At 41.1% G+C, this 25,993-nt stretch overlaps 1 protein-coding gene across 13 annotated transcripts in view; it reads left to right on the top strand.

Moving 5' to 3' along the window:
• Positions 1-25,993, top strand: part of CADPS (calcium dependent secretion activator) — a 477,475-nt gene that overhangs the window by 344,911 nt on the left and 106,571 nt on the right. For 6 of the 13 annotated variants that reach the window (XM_049642653.1, XM_049642647.1, XM_049642656.1 and 3 more), the window contains exons 15-18: positions 11,597-11,698; positions 13,453-13,516; positions 13,931-14,054; positions 18,320-18,340. In XM_049642653.1, coding sequence (XP_049498610.1) covers positions 11,597-11,698; positions 13,453-13,516; positions 13,931-14,054; positions 18,320-18,340 — 311 coding nt within the window. Of the gene's footprint in view, positions 1-11,596; positions 11,699-13,452; positions 13,517-13,930; positions 14,055-16,388; positions 16,458-17,328; positions 17,347-18,319; positions 18,341-25,993 lie in introns of all 13 variants that reach the window. The other 7 variants (XM_049642654.1, XM_049642655.1, XM_049642657.1 and 4 more) reach the window with 3 other exon arrangements.

Here is a 25,993-nt window from a genome sequence, read left to right as displayed (position 1 = left end):
TTATTATTGGGATTGGAAATTTTTCTCATTTACATTATTATTTAACATTTCTTGAATGCCAGTGCTGCTCTTCACATATGGCCTGTGTAGAAAGTACATTGTATCAGCAATTAACAAATCCATAATGCCAACCGCCCCAATCCAAAGTAAGCTGCATAGATTAATGAGTCTGCAAGCAGATGTAAGAGAGCACGAGTTCTAAAAATCTTTGAAAACATGTCCCAGCATTCTTTTGGGAGAGGTATCTGGAGCCACAGTGCTGCCTGTGTGCAGAGACTGTGTGATCCCTTGGGTTAGATCTGAAGTACTGAACAATCCGGTTAGCTCATTTTTCTCCTCTGTTGCCCCACCAGTGTCCCTAAGGCAGTGAGTAATTCCATCCATCCAGCTTCCCCAAGCAGAACCATGGGAGTTGTCCTTGCTTCCTCCTTCTCCCTCAGCACCTCACAAGGCTTCGGTTACTATGCCCTATCAATGCCTTTAGGTATCTCTTAAGCCCACCCACTTCTCCTTTTCTTCACTGCCACTACTGAGTTCAAGCGTCTATCTTCTCTCCTGTGGACCACAGCAACACCATGTCCAGTGTTGGTCCCTCACTCCCAAGCCATGTTGCATAATGTTTTCTTTCATTCCTTTTTTGTGAATGCCTACCTGGAAGCAAATCCATAATTTTTGCACATGTAAATGTCTCTCTTTAGCTCCAATCTCACCTTTCTATCCCTTCCTCCCTCTGTCACACATGTACACTCCTTATGATATTATATCTAGTGCTTTTTAACTCTCTGTCCTCCCAAAGGAGGGAGAGAGGACTGTGTAGCAGGGATAGTTCTGTTTTACCGACCTCTGAATACGGCATTTGAGTAGCAGGCAGGCGTGGATGGGGGATGACAGTGGCCCCCACGTTATTGATATAATGTTACACACTTACACATGACATTCGTGTACTCAGGGATATGTGGCTCGTCGCCCTTCCAGTTTTGAGCAGGTGTTGGCCTTGCATGTAACTGAGTCATGCTCTCTAAATTCTAAAGCAGCAGCTTCACCAAGTGGAAGTACTTGTAAGAGAAGGGGTGGGAGGAAATCCAAACACATTTCAAGTAAAAGTCTGTACCCCAAGGAGGAATTCTTTTTAGATTATTCTAAATTCTAACCCATGTGACTCCATTCCTAAAGGAAAGTTTCCCCGTGAGAAGAGCAGATTTTCCAACTCAGACATAAAATCTTGTAAAATGTGTTGAATTAACTATCCCACCAGAGCAATCTTTCTGTCCCCTGGCAAACCGTCAAGTAACATGAATTTCCCTTCTAAAATTTCAGCATGTGTCCTCATCCTATGTTCGTTGAATTCACTGGAGCAAAAGCATATTTTCCGATGTCACATCCTTTCCAGGGTGGGTGTGATACCAAAACGCCACACATGTTACTGGTCTGACCACTCAGAAGTCTATACATAGGGAGTTGAGGATAGAATCCAAAGCCTAATTGTCTGTTTGTCTAGAAGCAAAGAAACCCATCTCTTCTCTTATTCCTCAAAGAGAAAAATCTATGTGGTACCAATTTTGGAAATTGGTCCCTCTCTGGGGTAAGAAATACATGCTTTCCTCCAAAGCATATATTTTATATGACTTCTGTAGTCACTTCTTGGGCTCTCCCTTCATTCAGCACCTGGACCATCCCCTTAACTAGTGTCCTTGTATCAATAGCATCCATGTTCTTTGAGATTTGATCGGTAGAGAGAGACTTCAATCACCCCCGTATTTATAGAGAGCAAAGAAACTTTCTGATATTTTTGGATTTTAGCTACATGTTTAGAAAAACAGAAAACAAGTCAGAGAAGATCTCACTGATAAATTTTTGCCCCCTCCAACCCTTTTTTTAAAAATTAATAATACCCAACCTCAAGAAGCTTCAATGCCTTCAATTGTAAGGTTGTAGAAACTGCTTGTTATTGCTTCCTATCTTAGTCTTTGTGATACAAACACTTTGATATATTTGTTTTAGCAGCGTGTCTGAGCCCCAGGGCATCAGGGCATAATTAGAAAAGGGGCTTGGGCTGGAGGGAGAGGGGAGGAAAGGGAAAGGCTGGGCTTTCATAATGAAGCAGTGACTATTGGATGTGAGAGTCCTAATTACAGTGTATAATTAACCTAGAGATTATACAAGCCATCCAGATGAGCAAGCAGGGATGTCTTCTTTTGAGATGATAATGCTTTGGTGTTATCTTGAATTTGTAGTTACTAGTCGCTTGAAAGAGACAAAAGAAAATATTCCGCTCTTGGATTAAATTCAAAGGTATCATTCTAAAAGTTGTAAGGATAAAGAGTTGCTAGGGGAAATCCGTTTCAAAAGAGAGAGAGGTTAAGAGAGTGTTTTGGTCTACATGTTCTATTTAGGGAGCATTGCAAGAACCATCTAAGATACCCTGTCCCACTCTGGCCCTTTAAGCTCTCATGTTTCTGGGCTGGAACAATTTAGTAGCAAGTAGGATTCAGTTATCATGCTTGTTTAAGGACATTTTCAGGGATCCATAATGCGGTCTGCAGGCATGCATCCATTTGGAGAGAGAGAATATATCATGTTTACAGTGCCTGCACCAGCATATGTGGACATTTGCATTTGGAGAGAAAGTATATTCCCACTTCAGCTGGAGTTTTACCCCTTGTTGGTAGTGATTGGAGCTTAAAGCTGGCTGTATGCAGAGAAGTGGACCAGACCCTCTTCTGTCTTTTGAACCCATGCATATTCTCTCACACCTGGGTTCTACACTTGATCACTAAACAGATGCAATACCACAACACATCCGTCGCTGTAAGCTTTGAATGAATCTAGTCCTCTGACCTTCTTGAAAAGATAGCTCAGCTTCTAAACAAGGGTTTTGCGGCTGAGCTTTCAACACAATGTGGAGAACTGTACCAGCAGGGTGACAAGATGCTAGGAATCTGTGTGCTTACCTGAGTGTGGGGGGACAATTGAACAATCCAAGGAGATGAGGTCACTTTCACGAAACACATTGCCGCTTGATTTCTTTGACTGGATTCTTCGCACCTAATTTCAAATCTCAAAATAAAACGTTTCACATGAAAAGCCTAGTTCTTAATCATATGAGATCCCTCCTATAAAAGTCATCCATTAACAAGGTCTAGCTCCGAAGCATTTGGGGAGAGGGAGAACAATGTGCGTAACTAGTAACTTGAAAGACGGGTCGCTGGGTTGTGGTAGTTTCAGTCTGACAAAAAAAAAAAAAAAAAAAAAAGACACAACTCTAGATAAATTATTATTTGTGACATGGCTCAAGATGGGCGAGTGTGAGGAGAGTGAAGGTGACAGAACTGGTACTGACCACGGTGACAAGGACTTGAAGAGCAGCCGACGTGACATCTTTCCTGTCGTGCAGCCGAAAATGTCAACTTTGTGAAGGACAGTGAGAAAATGGTTTGCCGAAAACTTGAAAGGTGGATTCCGGAGATGCCCATTGTGTCAGAAGTGATATAGTCTGTTGTGGCCAGAGAGACCTACTTCTGGTGGCAGTGGTGGCCTGCAGGTGGGGCAGCTTCCTGTCCCTCATGGGGTTCCAAAAATGACTGCACTGGACCTGCACCTTGTCTCAAGTTTGCAGGGTCATGATATACTAGAAGTGAGTTGTTAGCCAGTGTGCAGTTAGGTGGACCCGGAGGCCCAGGACCACATTTCCTTGTCGCTGTGTGTGTGTGTGTGTGTGTGTGTGTGTGTGTGATTCTCAAGCTAGGTTCAAAGACATCGAACGATTTTACTATATGATGTGCATATCCCCTCCTTCTAGGAAAAAGGAGATCGTGCTTTATGAACTCACATCAGTATAAGTAATAAAAACTAAGTCTGGATCCTCTCCGTTTTTGAGGGGAAAACTGGAGTCAAGGAAGCAACAGAGGGGTGCCTGGGTGGCTCAGTCGGTGAAACGTCCGACTTTGGCTCAGGTCATGATCTCGCAGTCCATGAATTCAAGCCCCGCGTCGGGCTCTGTGCTGACCGCTCGGAGCCTGGAACCTACTTCGGATTCTGTGTCTCCCTCTCTCTCTCCCCTCCCCCACTCACACTCAAAAATAAACATTAAAAAAAAAAAGGAAGCTACAGAAAGGTAGGAAACAAGACAAAAGCAGTTCTCAACCCTTGACAGCACATTAGGATAACCTGGGAAGCTGTAAAAGTGACAGTGTCTACATCCCCCTGCAGGTGAATTGAATCAGAGTTTGAGGATGAGACTGTCAAAGCTGTCACATGGTTCCAAAGTATAGGCAAAGATTAAGAACTACTGACCTGTGAGGACAGTCTGTCTGGTCAGGGCACAGCTGCTAGGGCGAGCCAATTCCACCTGTTTCTTCTATCTTTGCGTTATTTACTCAACATAAAGGTTCCAGAAAAGTGTGTCCAGTTGACTGAGCTTAGGTCATAGTCCAGCTTAGACACACAGTGTCCATAAGAGGTGGGGACTGGCTTGTGGGAAGGCCCTCAGTATATAAACAGCAGGAAACAGGACCCCAGTTTACTCTTCCCCCCAAGGGTATGCGCGGTGTGGGCAAGGTCATTCTTCTGAAGGACATTCAGGTGTTAAGAAGTGACAGTGGGTGCTAAGAAGCCAAAAACCAAGAAGGCAGGAAAGGCACCCTTCAGGACACAGAAGAATGGGAAATTCAGCGTTCCTAAACACATGTTCTGAGTAAAGACACATCTCAGCCTGGGATTTGCTCGTTTGGAATTTAAAATCCAGCTTTATCTCTCTTCTCTCATTCTTTGTGACTCCTTAAGTGTTAACAGTATGGAGAAAGGAACACCATGCAGAGCCAGTTTTATGACAATTATAGAATCACCTCCCAATGTTTCCAGAAAAGAAGCGCGCGCGCGCGCGCACACACACACACACACACACACACACACACACACACAAGCAGGGCTTCTGAGAGACACCAATACAGTTCCTCTACTTATTTTGCAACCAGCACTGCCTGGGATGGCACTTTGAAATAGCACATACACCACTTCTAGAAGGGATCGTAGCTTTATAAGTGGACCCTCTTGCTTGGAGAAGATCTCTGGTTCCAGATTCACTCCAATACAAGGGCATTGGGGAATCCTGAATCAAACCTACCCTTTCAACCACTGGAAGAGCCACCCACAAGATATTTTCTTGATCTAAAGCAGAGATTCTCGAAGGGGGCTCCTTGGACCAGCAGCATCAGAGAACTTGTTAGAAAACGAACTCTCAGCCCCATCCTCCAGGTAATCTGAGGCATGCTTAGGTTTGAGGACCACTACTCTAGGCAAAGTATTTTATTGCTTCTCTGAAAACAGTGTTCCCTAAAATATTGAGCCAGGATTTTCAGTTAGTAGCTCCATAGAAATCTGCGGGTAATTGGGTGGGGCAGAGGGGAAAGTGGGTGATGGGCATTGAGGAGGGCACTTGTTGGGATGAGCACTGGGTGTTGTATGGAAACAAATTTGACAATAAATTATACTAAAAAATCTTTTTAAATAAAAAAATAAGAAATTTGTGAGAAATCAAATTAGCTATGTCCTAGCTGAGGAGATTATAGGAAACCCATTACACTGATTTCTGGCCATGCTGAAAACAGCTGACCAATGTCTAGTTAATGTGTGTTTAGGGATTGGGTCCCTACTGTGTCCATGAATTCTTTAGACCATGTTATCTATGGAATATCTTGTCCTCCATCCTGGTTTAGGCATCTGTGCTTGTGTAGTCTTGGGAAGGCCTTGTTGTTTTGCATGGTTTCTATACTTCTTACTGGTCCATACCACTGTCATATTGTGCAATGTTTTTTTCCCTATAATTTATGCCTAATAAATATGGGAGCTTGAGAGCAGTTTGGGGAGACTTCCCTTAGCCTCCCTCTCACCTCTCTTGACTTGTGGAGTCTTGAGTAACCCTTTCTGCTGTCCTTGGCTTTGCTGGACAAAGCCAAAAGCCGAACCCTCAATTGGTGACCCCAACGTGATAAGCCAAACCCACAACTGGTGACCCTGATGTGATAAGCCAAACCCATAGAAATCTAAGCCTGTATAATTCCCATTGACAAATTACAGGGAACAACAGAAAAGAAATTGGTACTTGACAGAATTTTCAAAAATAATGATATGAGGGGCACCTGGGTGGCTCAGTCAGTTGAGCAACTAATTCTTGATTTCGGCTCAGATCACGATCTCATGGTTCGTGAGTTTGAGCCCCTCCTGGGGCTCTGAGCTGGCAGTGTGGAGCCTGCTTGGGATTCTCTTTCTCTCTCTCTCTCTCTCTCTCTCTCTCTCTCTCTCTCCCTCTCTCCCTCTCTCCCTCCCTCCCTCCCTCTCCCTCTCCCTCTCCCTCTCCCTCTCTCTCTCTCTTTCTCTGCCCCTCCCTCATGCTAGCTTGCTCTCAAAATAAATAAACTTTAAAAAATGCAGTGAAATTAAACAAACAAAAAAGGATATTTTTACTTTTCAACTGATAGAGTTACCACCTGTGATCTTTAATAAATTGTATTATTCCTGCCTGTCTCTTCCTCAGTTTGTAAAATAACATCATCTGTCCCCAGTACCATTTCAGAGCAATTCTGGCAGTTACAAAGAAATTTGCATTCGATGTCAAAATCATGACTTTTTAAATCACCTATTTTTGTTGGTCAATTCTGTACTATTTACCTTACAAACATAAACTTAGTTGCATTCATTTTAAGTTAAAACTATTTGCACTGATATAGGCAATTAAGAAGCAAATTTTTTATGTTTATTTATTTATTTTAAGAGAGAGAGTGCAAATGGGAAGGGGCAGAGAGAGAGAGAGAGAGAGAGAGAGAGAGAGAGAGAATCTCAAGCAGGCTCTGTGCTGACAGCCCCCGACACAGGGCTGGATCTCACAAAGTGTGAAATCATGTACTGAGCCAAAATCAAGAGTCAGACACTTAATGGACTGAGCCACCCAAGGGCCCCAAGAAGCAAATTTAAGAAAAGGCTACATTAATAATTTTTTGTCATTTACTTTTTTAGAATAGTGAGATTAATAGTGTTGAGAAAGTAGTCGGAGGTTGTCAGGGAATTGGAAGCTGCTGATACCTTAAATAATCACAACTGTGAATCATCAGAACAAAAGGGAAAGAAACATAATTGAATTTTATGTTTGTAATAATACCCTTTGTAGTGAGGATTAACTGAGAAGGCCAGACACACCCTCAATGCTTAGTTTTTATCATCTCAAACACAAATCTAAAAGTTACTTTCTTATTGCCTAATAATTGCCTTACAAGTCTTGCTAAGTGAGGAATGATTTTCTTCAGGAAGGTTTATGTCCTAAAAATAGCCACATGCATCTCTGGGCTTCCCATGTTAAATGATTTCCATGCTTTTTCCTGTGATCTGTAAGCCCCTTCCTGATTTGTAAATTATATTTTAATAGCGTTTATCTCTGGGCTAATCCCTGCTAAGAAACAAAATGCTTAAAATGGCTCCCACTTTCCCAAATCGAGTATGTGCACACACCAATCAGATAAACGTGTTCAGTGCATTAGCGAGTTGTATTTTGTGTAAACAAAATCTAAATATAAAAACCACAGCTATAGAAAGTTGTAGATTATAAACATAAGAAGTTACTACACCAAAAAGCATCACCTATGTTTTGTGGAGGCCAATGAATTCATCCTGAGATGTAGCTACGGATTCACATATGGGCAGATTTACATATGGACATTTCATATGTAAAAAATTTTAAACAGGGGCACCTGACTGGCTCAGTCAATAGAGCATACGACTCTTGATCTTGGGGTCTTAGGTTCACACCCTACATTGGGTGTAGATTACTGACAAAAAATCTTGAAAAAAAATTTAAATAAACTTTGTAAATTGACATTTAGGATTTATCTAGAAAACATGAAAATAAAGACATATTCATATTCCAACGTCCTACCTGATATTTACCATTTGGCCTCTTCTTCAGGGCAGTTCAGGGGAGTGTGAAGAAATGGATTTTAGAGAATTTTACTGTTAAGGGTGTTTTTAATAATGTTGGGGAGGGGAAGTTTTCTTGTTCTTTCTTTCTTTCTTTTTTTTTTTCCAAGTGGGGAATTTTTAGTATTTATAAAGAAGGGAAGCTGACCAATTAACCCCTAACAGGAGGTACATTGCTGTCATTTGCCAAGTCTTTTGTGCAGTCAGACTGGTCTAGTATACAGGATTTTCCCAACTTATGCTGGATCCTTGAGAAGACCTATAAATAAGACCATTTGTTTGGTCTCAAGATGACTTCCCATTTGCAAACTGAAGAATGTTCCAGTAGAAGTTTCATGGTGACACGCCAATCTGCAAACTGGCTCAGCCAGTAGTCAAAACAAGTCACTACGGGATCTGGGAAGCTGAAGTCTTTGAATGGGTCAGATTATCCCACGTCTAATTTGGCACAGATAAATTTGGGCTATAAATATGCAGCTTCCTTTTGTATTTTCAACTTGAACAGTCCAAAGCAAATAGGAAAAATGTGTGGAAACCTGATGGCGATTCAGAAATATGAGAATACTGGGTTTAAACTGGAATTTACTTATATTTGCTAGGGTCCTTCTTGTTATTAAAATGACCAGTAGTTCACTAGCATGGAAACGCATCATATGTGGTTTGTTCTCTTTTCTCCCAGCTTTATTGAGATACTAACATGTAACCTGTGTAAGTTTAAGGTATCTAATGTGTTGATCATATATATATATTATATATGTGTATGTGTGTGTGTGTATGTGTGTGTATATATATGTGTGTATATATATGTGTGTGTGTGTATATATATATATATATATATATATATATATATAGTGAAATCACTATTATGACAAGGTTAATTAACACCTACATCCCCTCACATAATTATCATTTTTTAGTGTGGGCGATAACATTTAAGATCTCCTCTCTTAACAACTTTCAAGTATATAAATACAGTACCATTACTCATGTTATAGCTGGGAGTTTGTACCCTTTAGTTAACAGCTCCCTGTTTCTGCCAGCCCTTGGGCTCTGGCAACTATCATTCTATTCTGTATTCTTATGAGTACGACTTTTTCAGATTAGACATGTAAGTGAGAGCTTGAAGTTTCTGTCTTTCTCTGTCTGACTTATTTCACTTAGCGTAGCGCCTTCAAGTTCCATCCATGTCGTCTCAAAAGGTAGGATTTCCTTTCTTTTATGGCTGAATAATATTCCATCATATAAAAATAATTCCATCATATATATATTTATCCATGAATTCCTTTATCCATTCATCCATCAATGGACGCTTCAGTTGTTTCCATATCTTGGCTGTTGTGAATAATGTTGCAGTGAACACGAGGGTGCAGATGTGTCTTCAAGAAAGTAATTTCCTTTCCTTCAGGTATATACCCAGATGTGGAATTATCAAATCATGTGATAGTACTATTTTTAATTTTTTGAGGAACCTCAATACTGTTTTCCACTGTGGCCACACCAGTTTACATTCCCACCAACAGTGCATAAGGGCTCCCTTTTCTCCACATCCTTGCAGACACTTGCTGTCTTTTCAGTACTAGCCATTGTGAGGTGATATCGCATTGTGATTTTGATTTGCATCTCCCTGATGACGAGTGATGTTTTTATGTATCTTTTGACCATTTGTATGTTTCCTTTGGAAGACTGTTAAAGTCCATCTGTCTATTCAAGTCCTCTGCCCATTTTTTAATTGAATGATTTGGTTTTTTCTATAGAATTTTATGACTTCTATATTTCTGTTGTCTATTATCAGATAGATGGTTTGGGAGTATATCCTCCCATTCCATAGGTTACCTTTACATTTTGCGGTGCAGAAATTTTTTAGTTTAATGTAGCCCCACTTGTCTATTTTTGCTTTTGTTGCTTCTACTTTTAGTGTCATATCCAAAAAAATTGTTGCCAAGGCCAATGTCAAAGAGCTTTTTCCCTATGCTTTCTTCTAGGATTTTTACAGGTTCAAGTCTTATAGTTAAGTCTTTAATCCATTTCGAGTTAATTTTGTGAGTGGTGCAACATAGGAGTCCAGTTTCATTCTTTTGCATGTGAATATCCAGTTTTCCCCAACATCATTCATTGAAGAGACTATTCTTTCCCATTGTTCATCTTTGGCTCCCCTGTCTAAAATATTAGTTGACCATATATGCAGGGATTACTTCTGGGTTCTCAGCTCTGTTCTCTTGGTCTGTGCATCTGTTTTCATGCCAGTACCATATTGTTTTGATTATTAAAGGTTTGTAATAAACTTTTAAGTCAGGAATTGCGATGTCTCCAACTTTGTTCTTTATCAGGATTATTTTGGCTCTTTGGGTCTCTTGTGGTTCCATACACACTTTAGGATTGTTTTTTTCTATTTTTGTAAAAAAATGCCATTGGAATTTTGATAGGGATTGCGTTAAATCTGTAGATGGCTTGGGGTAGTTTGGACATTTTAACAATACTAATTTTTCCAATCCATGAATATAGGATATCTTTCCACTTATTTGCGTCATCTTTCATTTCTTTCATCAATGTCTTTCACTTTCCCCAATGTCTTATAATTTGTTCTTCAGTTAATACATTAGTGCTTAAAAGAATCTGAACATCTGTAATATAAGCTAGACATTGAGTCACTTAGGAACATTTAACACCAAAAACGACAGATATTTACAAGGCATCTGTTTTTTCTAGAAGTTTGTGTGCGTAATTCAGGAGTCCCAAACCTAAGTGCCTACAAGAGAGATATTTAATACAATTGAGAGATGTGGACAGTTAAGTGCCTGCCCCTGTTAAAAAGCTATTACTTGTTACTCACCAGTTAATGCCAGTTGTTCCAAATTTTCAAAAGAATTGTGTTGTAAAACTTTCCTAACTTTAAAAATTGCTGGCAAATTGGGGCACCTGGGTGGCTCAGTCGGTTAAGTGTCCACCTTCGGCTCAGGTCACAATCTCATGGTTCATGGGTTCGAGCCCCGCATCGGGCTCTGTGCTGACCATGTGCAGTCTGCTTGGGATTCTCTCTCTCTCTGTCTCTCCCTTTCTCTCTCTCTCCCCCTCTCCCATACTCTATATAAATAAATAAACTTTAAAACATGCTGGCAAATAGAATCTGTATGGGATTCTCTCTCTCTCTCTCTCTCTCTGCCCCTCTCCCATACTCTAAGTAAATAAATACACTTTTAAAAATGCTGGCAAATAGAGCCTGCTTGGGATCCTGGCTCTCTCGCGCGCGCATGCTCTCTCTCTCTGCCCCTCTCCCACACACTAAATAAACAAACAAGCAAACAAACTTTAAAAAAATGCTGACAAATAGTTCAAAAATCTTAAGAAGCTGTGAGCCAAACAAAAGGTCTAGAAACTGGACTTTCTGGCCACCAGTTTATACATTTTACCACTTCACAATAAATGAGTGACAGTACTACGAATGTCTCCAAAAGATAACCCCAGCATACCCCGTGCCCTTTAGTAGCCACCTGTGAAAAGCAGGACTTCTCCTAAGGTCACATCGATCATCATAATTGTTCTTCTGAAGTGGACAGTTTCCTCCTGCTAGAGATGTGATTTGACGATGTCAGTGTATGAGGTTCCCGTCACTTCATGACATGTCTTCTTTCAGGCCTGATGGAATTGGAACCGTGACTGTTGAAGAGAAGGAACGTTTTGAAGAAATCAAAGAGAGACTCCGAGTTCTGTTGGAAAATCAGATTACACATTTTAGGTAAGGATCTGGGGTTGAGGGGTTAATTAAGAGGGTGAGACTGGGGTGGGGCAAATAAAGGGCTTAACTTTCTAAAACTGTTAACCTGTCAGTGACACATTGGATATTTAGAAATAACTGAATTGAGGGGCACCTGGGTGGCTCAGTTGAGCATCTGACTCTTGGTTTTGGCTCAGGTCATGATCCCAGGGTTGTGGGATCAAGCCCCATGTCAGGAACATGGAGCCTGCTTGGGGTTCGTTCTCTCTCTCTCTCTCTCTCTCTCTGTCTCTCTCTCTCTCTCTCTCTCTCTTCCTCTGCACCTGTCCCCCACTCCCTTGTGCTCTCCGTCCCTCTAAAAAAAACAAAAAAAAGGTAACTGAATGGAAATGAAAACCAATAGGACAGGGTTCTGCAATAGCCAGGAGACTTTGACATCTTCAGCTCATTCTACTTCCACTGAAAGAACAGAGCCCTCCTTTTGCAAGCTGACCCTGGTCATCAATCCATTTTTTACATCTCTGTTAAGAAGCTGAATGTGAAATTTCTACAAGGTTCCTAAACCCGTGAAAAATCCTGTGAATCAGATCACATGAACAGGGAAGGAAGGCAGTGGGATCCATATGAGAGTGTCCACCTTCTCTCTTACCTCAGAAACAGGGCTAGCCGTCTACTAAGGGAAAGAAGGAAACTTAGATCTGCCTTGGCAGATTGACTCTACCCCATGCCCTTGACACAGCAAGCAGGTCCAAGTCCAGCCTTGCACCACATAGCCCGCTTCTGCCTTGCAGCAAATTAGACATTTCTATCGCTGCACTGGTGCTTGTAGACTAGAGATCCTGAGATAGTAACTCAAAAATAGTAAGAACATTTATAATAATAAACTGATCCTTTTTCTTAAACATTTCCTAGGGGTCAAGATACAGGACTCACGGCTGGTTAGGCATTAACTCGATTTTTTATTCCCAGAGCAACTTTGTAAGGTCGTTGTCACAGTCTCAAATAAAAAGTAAACCAAAGCTGAGAGAGTTAAGGAACTTGCCCCAGACCACTCAGCTGGACACATGCCTAGGAGATAGTTTGAATTTAAGTAGCCTCTGCTGGTTCCTTGGTACCATGAGGAACAGTGGCTCAAAAGGCCTGTGACAGCCCCAAATAGTCAATGGAACTCTTAGGAGTACAGGACCTAGCTCTTTCTATGCCATCAAAATCCTCTGGGATAAATTTTTATTGATTATTCGCTATATGCAAGATGTATTGCCAGTAACAAAAGACCCAATAACAATTAAAAACTGCAGTCAAAGAAGTACATCTAGCAAAAGCATGAATTTACTCAAAATACACTCCTTCATTTCCTCTAGTAAAGCTTTTGGAGATTTGAGTAAATATGTTAGGACTTTAGCCTGTCTTAACTAATTTTTTTTTTTTTTTTTTTACTTCTGGTCTCTATAATAATATATAAGGTCACATGTGAGCTCACAAATGGTTTTCCTTCACAATAGAAATCTAAACAGAGCCTTATGCCATCACTCTAAATATTCTTTTCTGCTGCAGACACTTGCAGAGTCCCTCTTTAGTCATTATTCACACATACACATATATACATTATATACACACATATATGGTGTGAATTCAGATTAACATAACACAACGTGACAAAATAAAAAGCATTTTCTGTGCCTCAGAAAGAGTTGCTATAGGAATCAAGTTGCAGCATACTTCATGCTGAAATGTAATGTATTTGGGCAACCTGAAGAATGTTCTCTGTTTTTTAGGTATTGCTTTCCATTCGGTCGACCTGAAGGGGCTTTAAAAGCTACTCTATCACTCTTGGAAAGGGTAAGAATGGAAGTAAAAGACAGATTACATATATATAGACATGAACATGATTGTAATGAAATATTATGGCTGAATGACCTAGTTTGTCATTTTTCAAGGCTTCACTTACCATTCATCAAATACCAGAATAAACGTGGGGAAACTGCCAAAATTCTAGATATTTTATCTCCAGACTCCCAAATAGTTAGCATATATTGAAGATATGTTCCTGGCCCTTCCTTGATTCATAGATGGGTTTTGCCATCCTAACTGTGCATTACAACTCTGTGTGTTCCGTTTAGCGATGGCTCTCAATCAGTATTAAGTCACAAGTAGGCATTCACAACTCGTTTTAAACTTGAGCTCTTTAAGAAACATAAATGAGTAACACATTTGGTTGAACATCTTAATAATCTTTTATTTTCCCACCTAAAGGTTTTGATGAAAGATATTGTTACCCCCGTACCACAAGAGGAGGTAAAAACAGTCATCCGGAAATGTCTAGAGCAGGCTGCTTTAGTCAACTACTCCCGGCTCTCAGAATATGCTAAAATCGAAGGTAAGGCTCCCTTCTGCCCCCAATTACTTCTTTAAATTTTGGTATGCCTCCCTGGGGAAGAGTCTGTCTTTTCTAATGGGCACCAGAAAACAGTGGTCCATCTGAATATGTTAAATTGAAACCTGAAAGCACTTGAAATATGAAAGCTTCCTTGGCTGCAGCCAAATGAATGAATTAAGAACAGGGGCTCAGGCAGCAGTCTTTTGAGGGGAAGAATATGAATATAGGGTGTTATCAGATAACGAAGGTCCTTTTGAGAGTCTGTGTCGGCATTAACTTTGCTCTGTGAGTAATGTTTTCCTAAGAAGAGGTTCTGTGGGACTGCTGCCTTCTTTAAATAGAGGAAAACAGAGCACTTTGTTGTCCATTGTTGACAGCCTTGGAGGTAAAACGAGCATTGAACAAAACAACATCAAGATTTCTGCTTACTCTTTCTTGCCCCTTGAGAATATCTTGTCTTTGGGTAACATTTTCAAACCTGATGGCAGGTTGGTGTTCAGCTGTCTCTGATGGCTCCTGGTTTGCTTTAGATCTCATTCCTTCTTGTTGCTCCAGACCTAGGATGGTTGTTACCACTGCCCTCTCAAGTTTTAGGGAAGCAGGCACTGATGACCAAGTAATCACCCAAAAGGCACTTTGAGTAAACTCTACTTGAGAAGATATGGTTCTTTGGGACCTATTCATTTGCAAAGGTATTAATCACTTTTCATTGTTACCCTGTTGGCTGCTATAGGGTGATTTGAAAACCACACCCAACTTGACCAGTGGTGTAAGTGTATAAATGTGGAAGTTCTGTGTGCAAAACTCAGTGTGTCCGCATTCTGGAATCTGATGTTCTCTCACATGTGAAACACCTGACTAAAACCAGCAAATGCCCATTGTCTGCCTTCAGGACTTGACTGGGGGGAAAAAAAAAGACCCAATCAACCACCAAAACCCTATCACTTACCCTGCCGAAGTCCTTGTTTCCTTAGAGAATTAGGTTAAGGTCATGTCAAATCGCAGTGTTCTGTACATTACATGTCCTCCCTCTCTCAATTTTGTCTGTCTGACAATGCAAATTGTGTACCAGTGGTAATGAATTCATTGCTATGCACCCAGGGAGAAACACTTAAGAATTGGGCACTAAAAGGATGTTTATCAACTCTTGACTTGGTAATGAGTGACAAAAATAGAGGAACAAGAAGATCATTAAAGGGCTATATTAGCAAATAATTGTTCTAGCATTTACCTTCCCAGGACATAATGATTGGTTGTATTTGGTAAAGTCAACCAGGTACCTAATAATTCTAGGCAAGGCCAGAGATGGGATGGGATCAAGAAACGTCCGGTCGCCATGGCTGCTGCCTCGTAGGCCTTGGTCTAGTTATTACTAGTCTTTCGGTAAGATCTGCTCTCTTCTTTCAGATAAATATATCCAAAAACAAACTTTAAGATCTGTAAGTAAAAATGCATTCATTTCCAAAGTAGATCAGCTGATCTGTAATTTCCTTTTGTGCCTCAATTCTTCTTGGTTGTGTTAATTATCTTTTGCACTGTGACTTTTAGGTCTGGGGATTCTTTGAAGAAACCAATCTTTTTTTTCCAACTCTCTTTTCAGAGAAGTACCTCATTCCACACTACCTGCTCTCTTCCGCTTCTCTCCTTCCTTGTCCGTGATTGGCTCAGCCACTTTTTGACATTACCTCTGCAAAAGTGGCTGTGACACCAATTTCAAAGCATGCTGGGATTGTTAATTCAGACAACCCAACATCCTCTGGCTGCATGTATCAGGTTTTCTTTCATGAACATAGTCCACCGTAGGTTGAGACATTGCAGCTTTGGAGATGCTACTACCAAACAACTTTCTTTTACGAGGTTCTGATCCTGTGCTCAGAAAAGAAATCTTACGTTTTTACATTTGAGCCACAGCTTAGTCCCCTGAGAATTTGGGAATGAAGTTATAGTGATATCGCTGGAGACTATGTTTATGAAGAAATACCTCAAGAGCCTTAGATACTAAAGTCTGAAATCCTTAGTATCTTGGAGCCTTAAATCAATGAAATTCTGTTTCCCTTTACTCATGATGTTTTTGGTCATTGTACTCTTGCCAACAATTCTAAAGAGACGTGTAAAATCATGGTCACAATCTCTCTCGTGACTCACGGCATGCTGAATGGTTAATCCAGTAGATCTCCAATTTTGAAACTCCTTTTTTCTTTTATCCCGTGTTTATCCCAAAATACTCTGTGGCTATTTTCCTTTGAGCTAATGTAACGTATTCCTCTAACCTATGACCTTTAACCTCTTTACCTCTGACCTAAGCCTCTTGCATGCCCAAATCCTCTTTTATAGGGAAAAAGAGAGAAATGTATGAGCATCCTGTCTTCTGCTTGGCCTCCCAAGTGATGGATTTAACCATTCGTGAGTACCTACCGCCTCCTCGCCATGCTGTCTTCACTCTTTCCGTTTTCATTATTTCAAGAAAATCCAGATCCAAACCAACTCACTCTCCTTGCTTCAAGTTTTTTAGCATTGGCTTGTCTGTTGATTCTGTCTGTGAAACCCAGTGTGAGAAGTTCAGTCACTTTTTATCAGCCTCAAACAGGTTAGACAATTAAGCCATTTGTTTGTGATAAACTCAGATTTGTCCGTAAGTTTTTCAGTTATTCTCTGTCTGTGACCTGAATGCATTTTTACTTTGCTTGTGTGTAACCCCAATTTGTAAAGTGCTTGTCACTGGTACACAATCAAAAGGTAGCCACTAGGCCGGGAACAATGCGTTAGGTGTCAGAAAAGGGATAGCTGAGGCAAAATCATGCCTTCCTTTCCATGTTGAAGATGTGAAACTATTATGGGTATAAGATCACACAAGGTGGTCCATCCTGTGTAAAAATTAGATCTTGTATGCCTCCTGTCTGTTCTCTCTCAAGCTGAGAAGCTTTTCCTTATTCTCTCGGGAGATTTTGACTTGTCCCTGTCCTCTAAGCTCTGGCTAGAACATTTGACTTAATTGTCACTTGGAGAGTTCGTGTATGTTTCATAGCTTGATTTCACATTAAACTTAATTTTACTAATTTTCTATTTGTGCAGCATTTTCCACCTCTGTGAAGGAGCCTTTTTTTGCTGGCCCCCACACTTCGGGGCGGTGGGAACCCAAGGGCAACCTTTTCCTTCCAATATCATGTATCACACACAAGTGGGGGGCATTTTGGTCCATTTGCTCATTAATCCTGCATATGTGTTCTTGTTTCTCTCTCTCTTCTCTCCTTGTTGTGCTCTCTCTTTCAAATAGAGAATCAAAAGGATGCAGGTGAACCAACTGTATATGCATTATAAACTGTCAGGACTGTGGAGTTATTATTGAGTTTCTGTTTTTGTTTTTGTTTTTTAAGAGCTCCTTAACGTATGAACTCCCAAAGACCGATGTGGAGTTGCGATGATACTTAAGGAGTTAATTTGTGCTGTCTAACTATATCTCTTGCACATTAGATGTTGACCTCTATAGAGCAGAGTTTCCGTAAAGGCATAAGCTTTGAAGGAACAGAACTCTGGTTAGCTGCGGAACTCCATTTCATCTTCGGTTTCAGGATTTCAGTGATTTGGCCTCACGTGCTTAAAAAAATACGTTACTGAACCAAACTACTCTTCCTCTTTGTTTTTCATTTCTTTTTTCTGTTCCCTTCCCTATTGAGAACTTTGTGTTCTTTGATGAATGTTTATCAGCCAAGATGGAGAGGAGTTGTGTCCGTGTTGTTCTTGTATGTATTGTGTGGTGAGACAGGATGCGTGCAGAGGGTGGCTGAGCGGGGGTTGTTGCTGGAAGGGTCGTGGGAGGACAGGTCTTAGGAAGTTCTCTGGCTTTGGAGATTTTCGTCTTGTTTGGTCCCCAAATATTTGAGCGTATTTTGAAGAAAGCTTTAACTTAAGACTTTTTAATAAATAAAGCTCATCTCTTTTTTTATATTTATTTATTTTATATTTGATCATTGTTCTTAAGTAAAAAAAATCCTCAAAAGGTAATGATCATGCAATCAACGCTAAACATATTTCATTGAATCTAAGTTGATTGGATCTCAGATCAACTCAGAAAGCGGTTTTGTGCACGTGCCAAGCCCCGTGCTGGCAATAGGTCTTTGAAGACTCACAAACCTGTGTTCAAGACACATGAGCCTTTCTCTCCCTGAAAGAGAAAGTATTCATCCATTCATTCATTCATTCATCCATTCATTCCACAAGTGCTTAGTGGGAGCCTACCATATGCCAGGTACAGTTGTGAAAGCCAGGGCCTAGTAAACAAGAGGGACGTAGCTGCTAACCTTACGGAGCATATGTGCAAATGGGCGTATAAGTGGAAATTACAAACTCAGTACACAGCAACACCGAGTAACAGAGTGACGTGCAAGAGCACATTATCAGAAAACCATGGAAGTTCTCACGAGGGTGGTGAGCTTGAATACATCCTGAAAACTAAAGTAGAATCGGTGAAAGGAAGCTGACATTGGCAAGTGGACCGGCATCCTAGATAGAGGGAATAATATGTGCAAATGCGTGAAACCGTACAGCTAATAAAAATAGCTAATCCTTAAAAAAGTAGCTAATCCTTATTCCATGTGTATTATGTGCCAGGTATGACCATAAGTGCTTTTTTATGTATTCATTCATTTAATCTTCAAAACCCCCTTATGAAGGAGATCCTACTATCATTCCCATTTTGGAGATGAGCAATCTGAAACACAGGTTAGATAACACACCTGTTGTCACCTGTCAGTGACAGAGCCAGAATCCGAGGCCAGACGTCACACTCTTAAATGTTGTGTAATTCAGTGTGATTGCTAAGCAAGGTGAAATCATAGCAGTAATGGGTGAAAATTGCAATGTAGGCAGGAGGCACCATCTTAGTAATAGAGTTCAGACTGTATCTCATGGTCCAGAGGTTTCTAACCTAGAATCTATGCCCACGTTTATATGCATATGGGTTTTTCAAGGGACAAGATCCACAGCTCTCACTTCCAAACGTGAAAGCTTTTTAAGCAAGGGGGGCAGCTTGGCAATTTGAACTCCGTAGAAATCATCCTGCCCATACAGTGATGGGCGGAAAGGACTGGGTAGCAGCAAGAGAATAAAATGAGACCTAAAAAGAGTTAAGGTCTTGGGGCGCCTGGGTGGCTCAGTCGGTTAAGCGGCCGACTTCGGCTCAGGTCATGATCTCGCAGTCCGTGAGTTTGAGCCCCGCGTCGGGCTCTGTGCTGACAGCTCAGAGCCTGGAGCCTGTTTCAGATTCTGTGTCTCCCTCTCTCTCTGACCCTCCCTCGTTCATGCTCTGTCTCTCTCTGTCTCAAAAATAAATAAACGTTAAAAAAATAAAAATAAAAATAAGAAGAGTTAAGGTCAAAGCAGAGATGGGTTTGAAGCTTGGTATGTCCAAGGCCTCTTCTAGGCAAAACAGACCTAAATCACAATCATCGCTGTAATTGTTTCCTTCCTGATCTTTAAATCTTTTTTCTCATCCTTCCCCTCCCTCTTCAGGCTCCCGAGAGGGAACAAAGCACAAACACGCAGATGGGTATGCAAAGCCAACCAACAGAGGTGGCTGGGCACAGCTGGCATCACCTATGTAAACTGGGGTGGACAGCTACAGAGTCCTTCAGTCAGGCTGTGCCTCAGTAGGCTACAGGACTCTGCACATGGCATTTCGGGGGGCTTATGCTTTCTGTCTGGTGGCATTATTAGAAATTAAATGTGCTATTTAATTACAGTATTAAAAAAAAAACATGTAAAAGGCTGCTACTCTATAAAAGAAAAGCTGTGACTCCTGCAAATGAATTCTATCATTTTAAATACATTTCATTTAAACCGTCACACATTCTGAACCTAGCAAGCTCTGAGAAAGTCTACACTACTATTGGTGTTTTGCCTCAGTTCTTGGCTAAATACTTGCATAATTTTCTGAGCATCATAAGGATTCTACTGGAACTCGAAATAAAACAATTTTTCCTGCAAATATGCCAAGGGTTTATAAAATTAGATAGATAGATGATAGATAGATAATTCAGTCTGTCCCTCAGTCCTATAAATAAGGCTTTATTATTACCCCTTTTGTGGATTCAGAGAGGATAAGTGACGTTCTCAAGCAGGAATTGAACTCAGATCTTTGTAAATTCAAACACCATCCCTTTTTGTTTTTTCTACCATGCAGCCCTTTCAACTGGGACAATCTCCATTCATTCAGTGGCCAAGTTCAAAAGTATCTACAACTTTTGATCCAGGAAGACCACAAAACACACACAAACAAACAAAAAACAAGAGGACCCCTTTCTGGGATTAGATCATTGCCCACCTTTCATTGGGAAGTCTTCCTGAGGGCAGTTGAGATGCCCTAAGATTGCCAAAGAAATGAGGACTTGTTTTTGTCTGCAACTGACAGAAACCTGCTAGAGCAGGCCAAATGCATCCAAAGGATTGCCAAGCAGATTCTGTAGGGTTGAGATTCTGTATCTTTTCCTATCTCCAGTCAAACTTCCTATAGGTCCAAGGTCCTGCACACATCCAGGAGCCCCCACCCCACCCCTGGGCTGTTTTATCTGTCAGCCAAGAGATAATGGCCCCACCCACAATCCATTAAGTGGCCTGAGGTTTTTTTTAAGTTTATTTATTTATTTTGAGAGAGAGACAGAGACAGAGACAGCAGGGGAGGGGCAGAGAGAGAGGGAGAGAGAAAATCCCAAGCAGGCCCCACGCCGCCAGCACAGACCCTGATGTGGGGCTCAAACTCACAAATGGTGAGTCATGACCTGAGCTAAAAGCAAGAGTTGATTGCTTAACGGGCTGAGCCACTTGAGGTGCCCCTAGTGGCCCAAGTTTTCAACATGACAGCTGATGCTGTCCAGCATTCTTTTATGTACATCTTTTATGTACAGCTCCAAAAAAAACACTACTTCAGAACCAGCCTGAGCACTCAGGATTTGTTACACCAAAAAGTTAAATCACAATTTTGGTTCCTATGGGTTTTTTAATCTCTTTAGGCTTCATTTTTATTTTCTTTAAAAATTTTTTTTTAATGTTTATTCATTTTTGAGAGAGAGAGAGAGTGAAGAGGGGAGGAGCAGAGAGAGAGGGAGACAGAATCAGAAGCAGGCTCCAGGCTCTGAGCTGTCAGCACAGAGCCTGACGTGGAGCTCGAACTCACAAGCCGAGAGATCATGATCTGAGCGGAAGTCAGAGGCTCAACCGACTGAACCACCCAGGCGCCCCTCATTTTTATTTTCTACAAAAGAGGCTGATGATGGTTCCTCCCCCCAGAGGGCTGTTGGAAAGATCAAAACACATATCCTAAATAAAGTATTTAGCACACTTCCTGGCACATAGTAAATATTCATTATATATATTAGCTGTCATTCTTTGTATATTTTATTTAAAAGGAAACTTCTAAATCCAAATGTGTAGTGTAGACACATTATTTGATTTCAGAAATGGGATATAAAACAGTGCTTCTCAAACTTCAGTATTCCCTGAAGATCTTGTTGAAACGTAGATTCCGACTTGGTAGGTCTCTGGTGGGACCTGGAAATCTGCATTTTGAACAAGCTCCTACTTGATGCTGAAGCTGCTGGTCAGGGGATTGTGATTGGGATGTCAATGGAATCTAGGGGGCAGCTGATTTATCATAAGTGTCACAATATCCTTTTATCATAAATGTCAAAATAAAACATTGCCGTATAGCTCTACATATATTTGTTAACTACTCACTAAGTTCCAGGAGCTCTGCCAGGCACCCGAGCAATGAGCAAAAGCAGTCATGGTCCCTAGCTGGAAGCCTATGATAAGGTAGAGAACACAGGCATATAACAAGTAATTCCATTCTGCTGACTATGGTAAAGGCAAATGTAAGGCACTGTTGCAGGAATGCAGCACACGGAGATTTGACCTAAGCCAGGGTCTTTGATGCATTCCCAGGAAGAGATGTCCAGGAAGTCAAGGGCTGGTTCCCCAGAAAGAACTGTCTGGAGTATTCCCTGTCTTTGTTGAAGTGTTTACTTCTGTTGATCATCTTTTCAGATGCCCAACATCCTGCCCCAGTGAGCTCGTGATCATGTACATAAAGGCTTATTTGGGGACTGCATGAATATTTAATAGTACTATTGAATCAGGGTTCTTGCTATAGTAAGTGACACACACACACACACACACACACACACACACACATGCACACACACACAAAACAAAAGTAAAAAACTCAAAAAGCTTGAGTCAGAAAAGGGAATTCTTGCCCCACATAGCTAAGAAATGCCTGGACTCAGGAATAAAAAATTTTAGTGCGTTTTGATCTCTCCGACTGCTGACAGACTTCTTCAATGTGAGTGGGAGTCACAATAGAAGGGGTTGAGACCAGCGTGGTTATAGATAGCACCAGTTTTTTTATCCTAGTGAATGACCCTAGAGGAAAAAGAATTTGCCTTTCCAGACAATTGTCTGACATTCCAGAGAAGGGCCTCATTGGCCCAGCTTGAGTGACATGTTCATCTCTCAGCCAATCCTATTGCCCAGGATGGTGTGGGGTGCTGTGGTTGGCCTGGCTTGGGTCACATGACTTCCTTTGTAGGACATTCCTGGACATTCCCGCCAGAACCATGTGGAGTAAAGAGGCAGTTCTCCTGAGGAAGTTTACTGTACATAACAGAGTCACAGATGTCTACTACTGTGTCTATCCAGAATTCAGTTCATTTTCCTCAGGTGCAACTGTCCAGTCTTAAGGACAAAGGATGATTTGGGGTACAAAGATACCAAGTTGGAGAAGAAACATATTATAATAGCATTATTTCTTCTTTATTAATACAACGTAATTTAGGTAAAAATTACGTTAAATTATCTTACATCATTTTTAATTGCATCAAGACATCTGAAGTTGTTCTCTGGTTTGGAAGTTTCAGTTATGATGCTTACTATTCAGCAATTCAGCTTAGTATATTTGTTAAGTAACCAGAGGCTTTTGGTAAGAGATAGAGTTACTGTATAGTTTATATGCATTTGCAACTACAGAATATTTGTTCTTCCATGAAAGCACTGCATTGGGCAGAATCCACTGTAGATTTCCTTCCAGCAATATTTGAGGACCTGCCCTGGGTTAGGCACTGCTTTAGCCCCTAGAAATACAGAATTCAATGGGATAGGGAGAGACTGATGTTGAATATAATTTGCTATTTTTAAGGGCCGTATGTGCTCAGTAGAGGTACCAATAAAGGAGGTGGACCTTTGTTATGAAGGCAGGCACTCTCTTTGTTATGACACATGAAAGTATAACTCTTGTTATGAAGGAATCTCATAAAGGCTTCTGAGCAGGAGTAGGACAGGCTCAGATACGTGCTTTATGAGGTCACTCTGGCTGCCGCATGGACAATGAACTTCAGAGGAGGAGAGGTACTGAAGGCAGGCTGGCAGTCTTTGGCGACAGTTGAGGTAGAGATGATGAGGTGAATTGCATGTCGATCACCTTGGCAAGAGTGTGGGCACATGACGTTATACAGTGGGAGATAAAATCAGGAGACACTTTGGAGGTAGAATGGACTGGCCACGCCATCCTGTCCTTACAGGGGAGAGGCAAAATGGCTACAATGAAAAGAGTAGAGGAAATGATGCATGATTCACCCACCTCTTTACCACCATGTACTTCAAGCTGTGCTAGCGGCAAAATCTTCTGAAAGGGAGTGATGAAGATGTAAGACATGAAACGTATTCAATGGATAGCATCACTGAAGCAATCATGTGGACTTGTGAACATGCGTTCAATGTATGGTCCACGGAGCGATCATTTTAGAGAGGCAGGGTCCTCTGGAAAGCAGGACACGTCTATCTGCTTATTCTGTTCCTACGCTAGCTCTGGTCTCCCCAGTTCCCAAGTCATAGCAAATTGCTACCCGCAAGTTATTTCCAGTGATAGGATAATCCTACCACTGGCACCTGCACCAACACATCAATAGGCTGGAACTTGGTAGTAAGTGGGTTTTCCATCAACCATCTCCATCTCTCATTTGATATTTCAGGGACTGGCAATGCGCTCACTGGAAGCAGAAATGGTCAGGTTATTTAAGGGCTAATTGGAGCGTCTCTCTCTCCTGGATGCTTCTCTTCCTTGGCTTAGCTGAGCATGTGGAGGAATTGTCTTTTTGTTTTTCTGCAGTCACATTTAACTCTCTCTCTGGAAGCCAAGCAGATTTAATTGTGTAAACATGAGCAATGGTAATTGGGTAAATGAAGTTGGAAACCAAGGTATGATGTTTTTGTTTTGCTCTGGGAGGAAAAAAAAAATAGGGAGCTTGTTTTTCTCTGGTGGCAAACCTCACTGTCAGAATTCTGGACAGGCACTTGGCAAGAGGGAATCCCTTTACGAATTCTCATCAAGACCCACTGAGCTGAAATGTGTCTCTGCTCCCTCGGGGGTTATGGATCAGCCCAGGGACATTTCATTGTTTTACAAACCACCAGGTCAGGTATTTCTCTACATAGGTTCAGCTACCTGGGGGAAAAGAGTAAGAAGTTACACACTCAGGTAACACACACTCGTCGAAAGAGCCATGAGGGTGTGTTACCAGTGACGTACCTAACTTTCAGCACAGCTGGAGGTAGAAGACCAGATTTTAAAAAAAACTTTAAAATACAGAGTGGTTTTTCTTTTTCCTAAAGCCAAGGATCCACAGTGGCCTTCCTTTAAATAGCTTTAATTCAAAACTGATTTTTTCCAAATCTGTTTACGCACAATCTTTTCCAAACAAAAGGTTTAAATAAGAGGAGAGACTGATAACTAATTTTTTTTTTAGTCCTGCCTTCAAAACATTGAGGTGGTCCCACGATCAAAAGACCTCATCAACTTCTGCTTTTAATAGATGGTTTCACCAGAATATTCTTATTTATCCTTATTTCTCATGTTTTTTATTAATGTTGCTAGCATTACATTTCCTATAAGCCTGAAGTAAAATTCATTTTCCCAGTTGAAAATTTAAGCAAACTCAGAAGCGCACTTGGCAATGGAGTATGGCCCCCTCACCGTGCAGATTGCTTTATAAATGAGGAACTATTAAAAAGGAGCAGGTCTAAGGTTAATGAGACACTCATTAAAGGGAGAGAATTGTAAAGCTGACAGTGCTCTGTGCCTGTATTGAAGGAGAGGCTATTGTTATAGGATGCTTGCTGTGCTGATATTGTAAGCCACATGACAGATGGGTCAAGTGCTGATTACAGTATTCTAACATTTGGAATAGCAAGTAACATATTTGATAAGCTGGCAAGTTTTTATATATGATTCAACCCACAATATAAAAGCCACGAGAATTCCAAACTGAAAATAATTAAATGAGCTGGAAACAATCAGATACCACACATTTCCGTCCCCCCCCCCAAAAAAAAAATGACAGATTTTGACATGTTGAAATTCCACAAAGGGAGCAAGAATATTCCCTACCTCACTGGAACTAATAATGGCCCTTCATCTGCTTTTGTAGAGCAATTCATTCCTGCCTCCTCACAGTGTCGGAGATAACAATAAACATTTGTAGGCACCTTAGGCTTTACAGAGATCTGTCCAGCATTGTTTCATTTGCTCTTAGCATCATCCCTGCGAGGTACATAAGAAAGATATTAACATTCGCAGTCTGCAGCTGAGGAAACTGAAGCACAGGGAGGTTTAAGTAGAAGGTGTAAGGTTGCCTAAGAAGCTTAGGAAGCATGTTGAAGGGGAGAAGCCAGATCTTCCAGCTGTGAATCCATAAGTCTGATCGTTGGAAAAAGGAAGCAGCTGTTAACACAGAGGCGTTCTTCATTGAACAAAAGTGTATCTTCTCTCTGCCAATGATGCTGCCACCATCATTCATGTGTATCCGTCTGGATAAGGGCATCCAGTATTTGCATTCAGCCTCTGAGTGTCTCGGTAGGGTGGTGCTGGTGACGCTGGTAAGAGTCCCGTCCCT

Source organism: Panthera uncia, chromosome A2 (assembly GCF_023721935.1).
Source record: "Panthera uncia isolate 11264 chromosome A2, Puncia_PCG_1.0, whole genome shotgun sequence".
NCBI lineage: Eukaryota > Metazoa > Chordata > Mammalia > Carnivora > Felidae > Panthera > Panthera uncia.
This window is presented reverse-complemented; position numbering and strand designations above follow the sequence as displayed.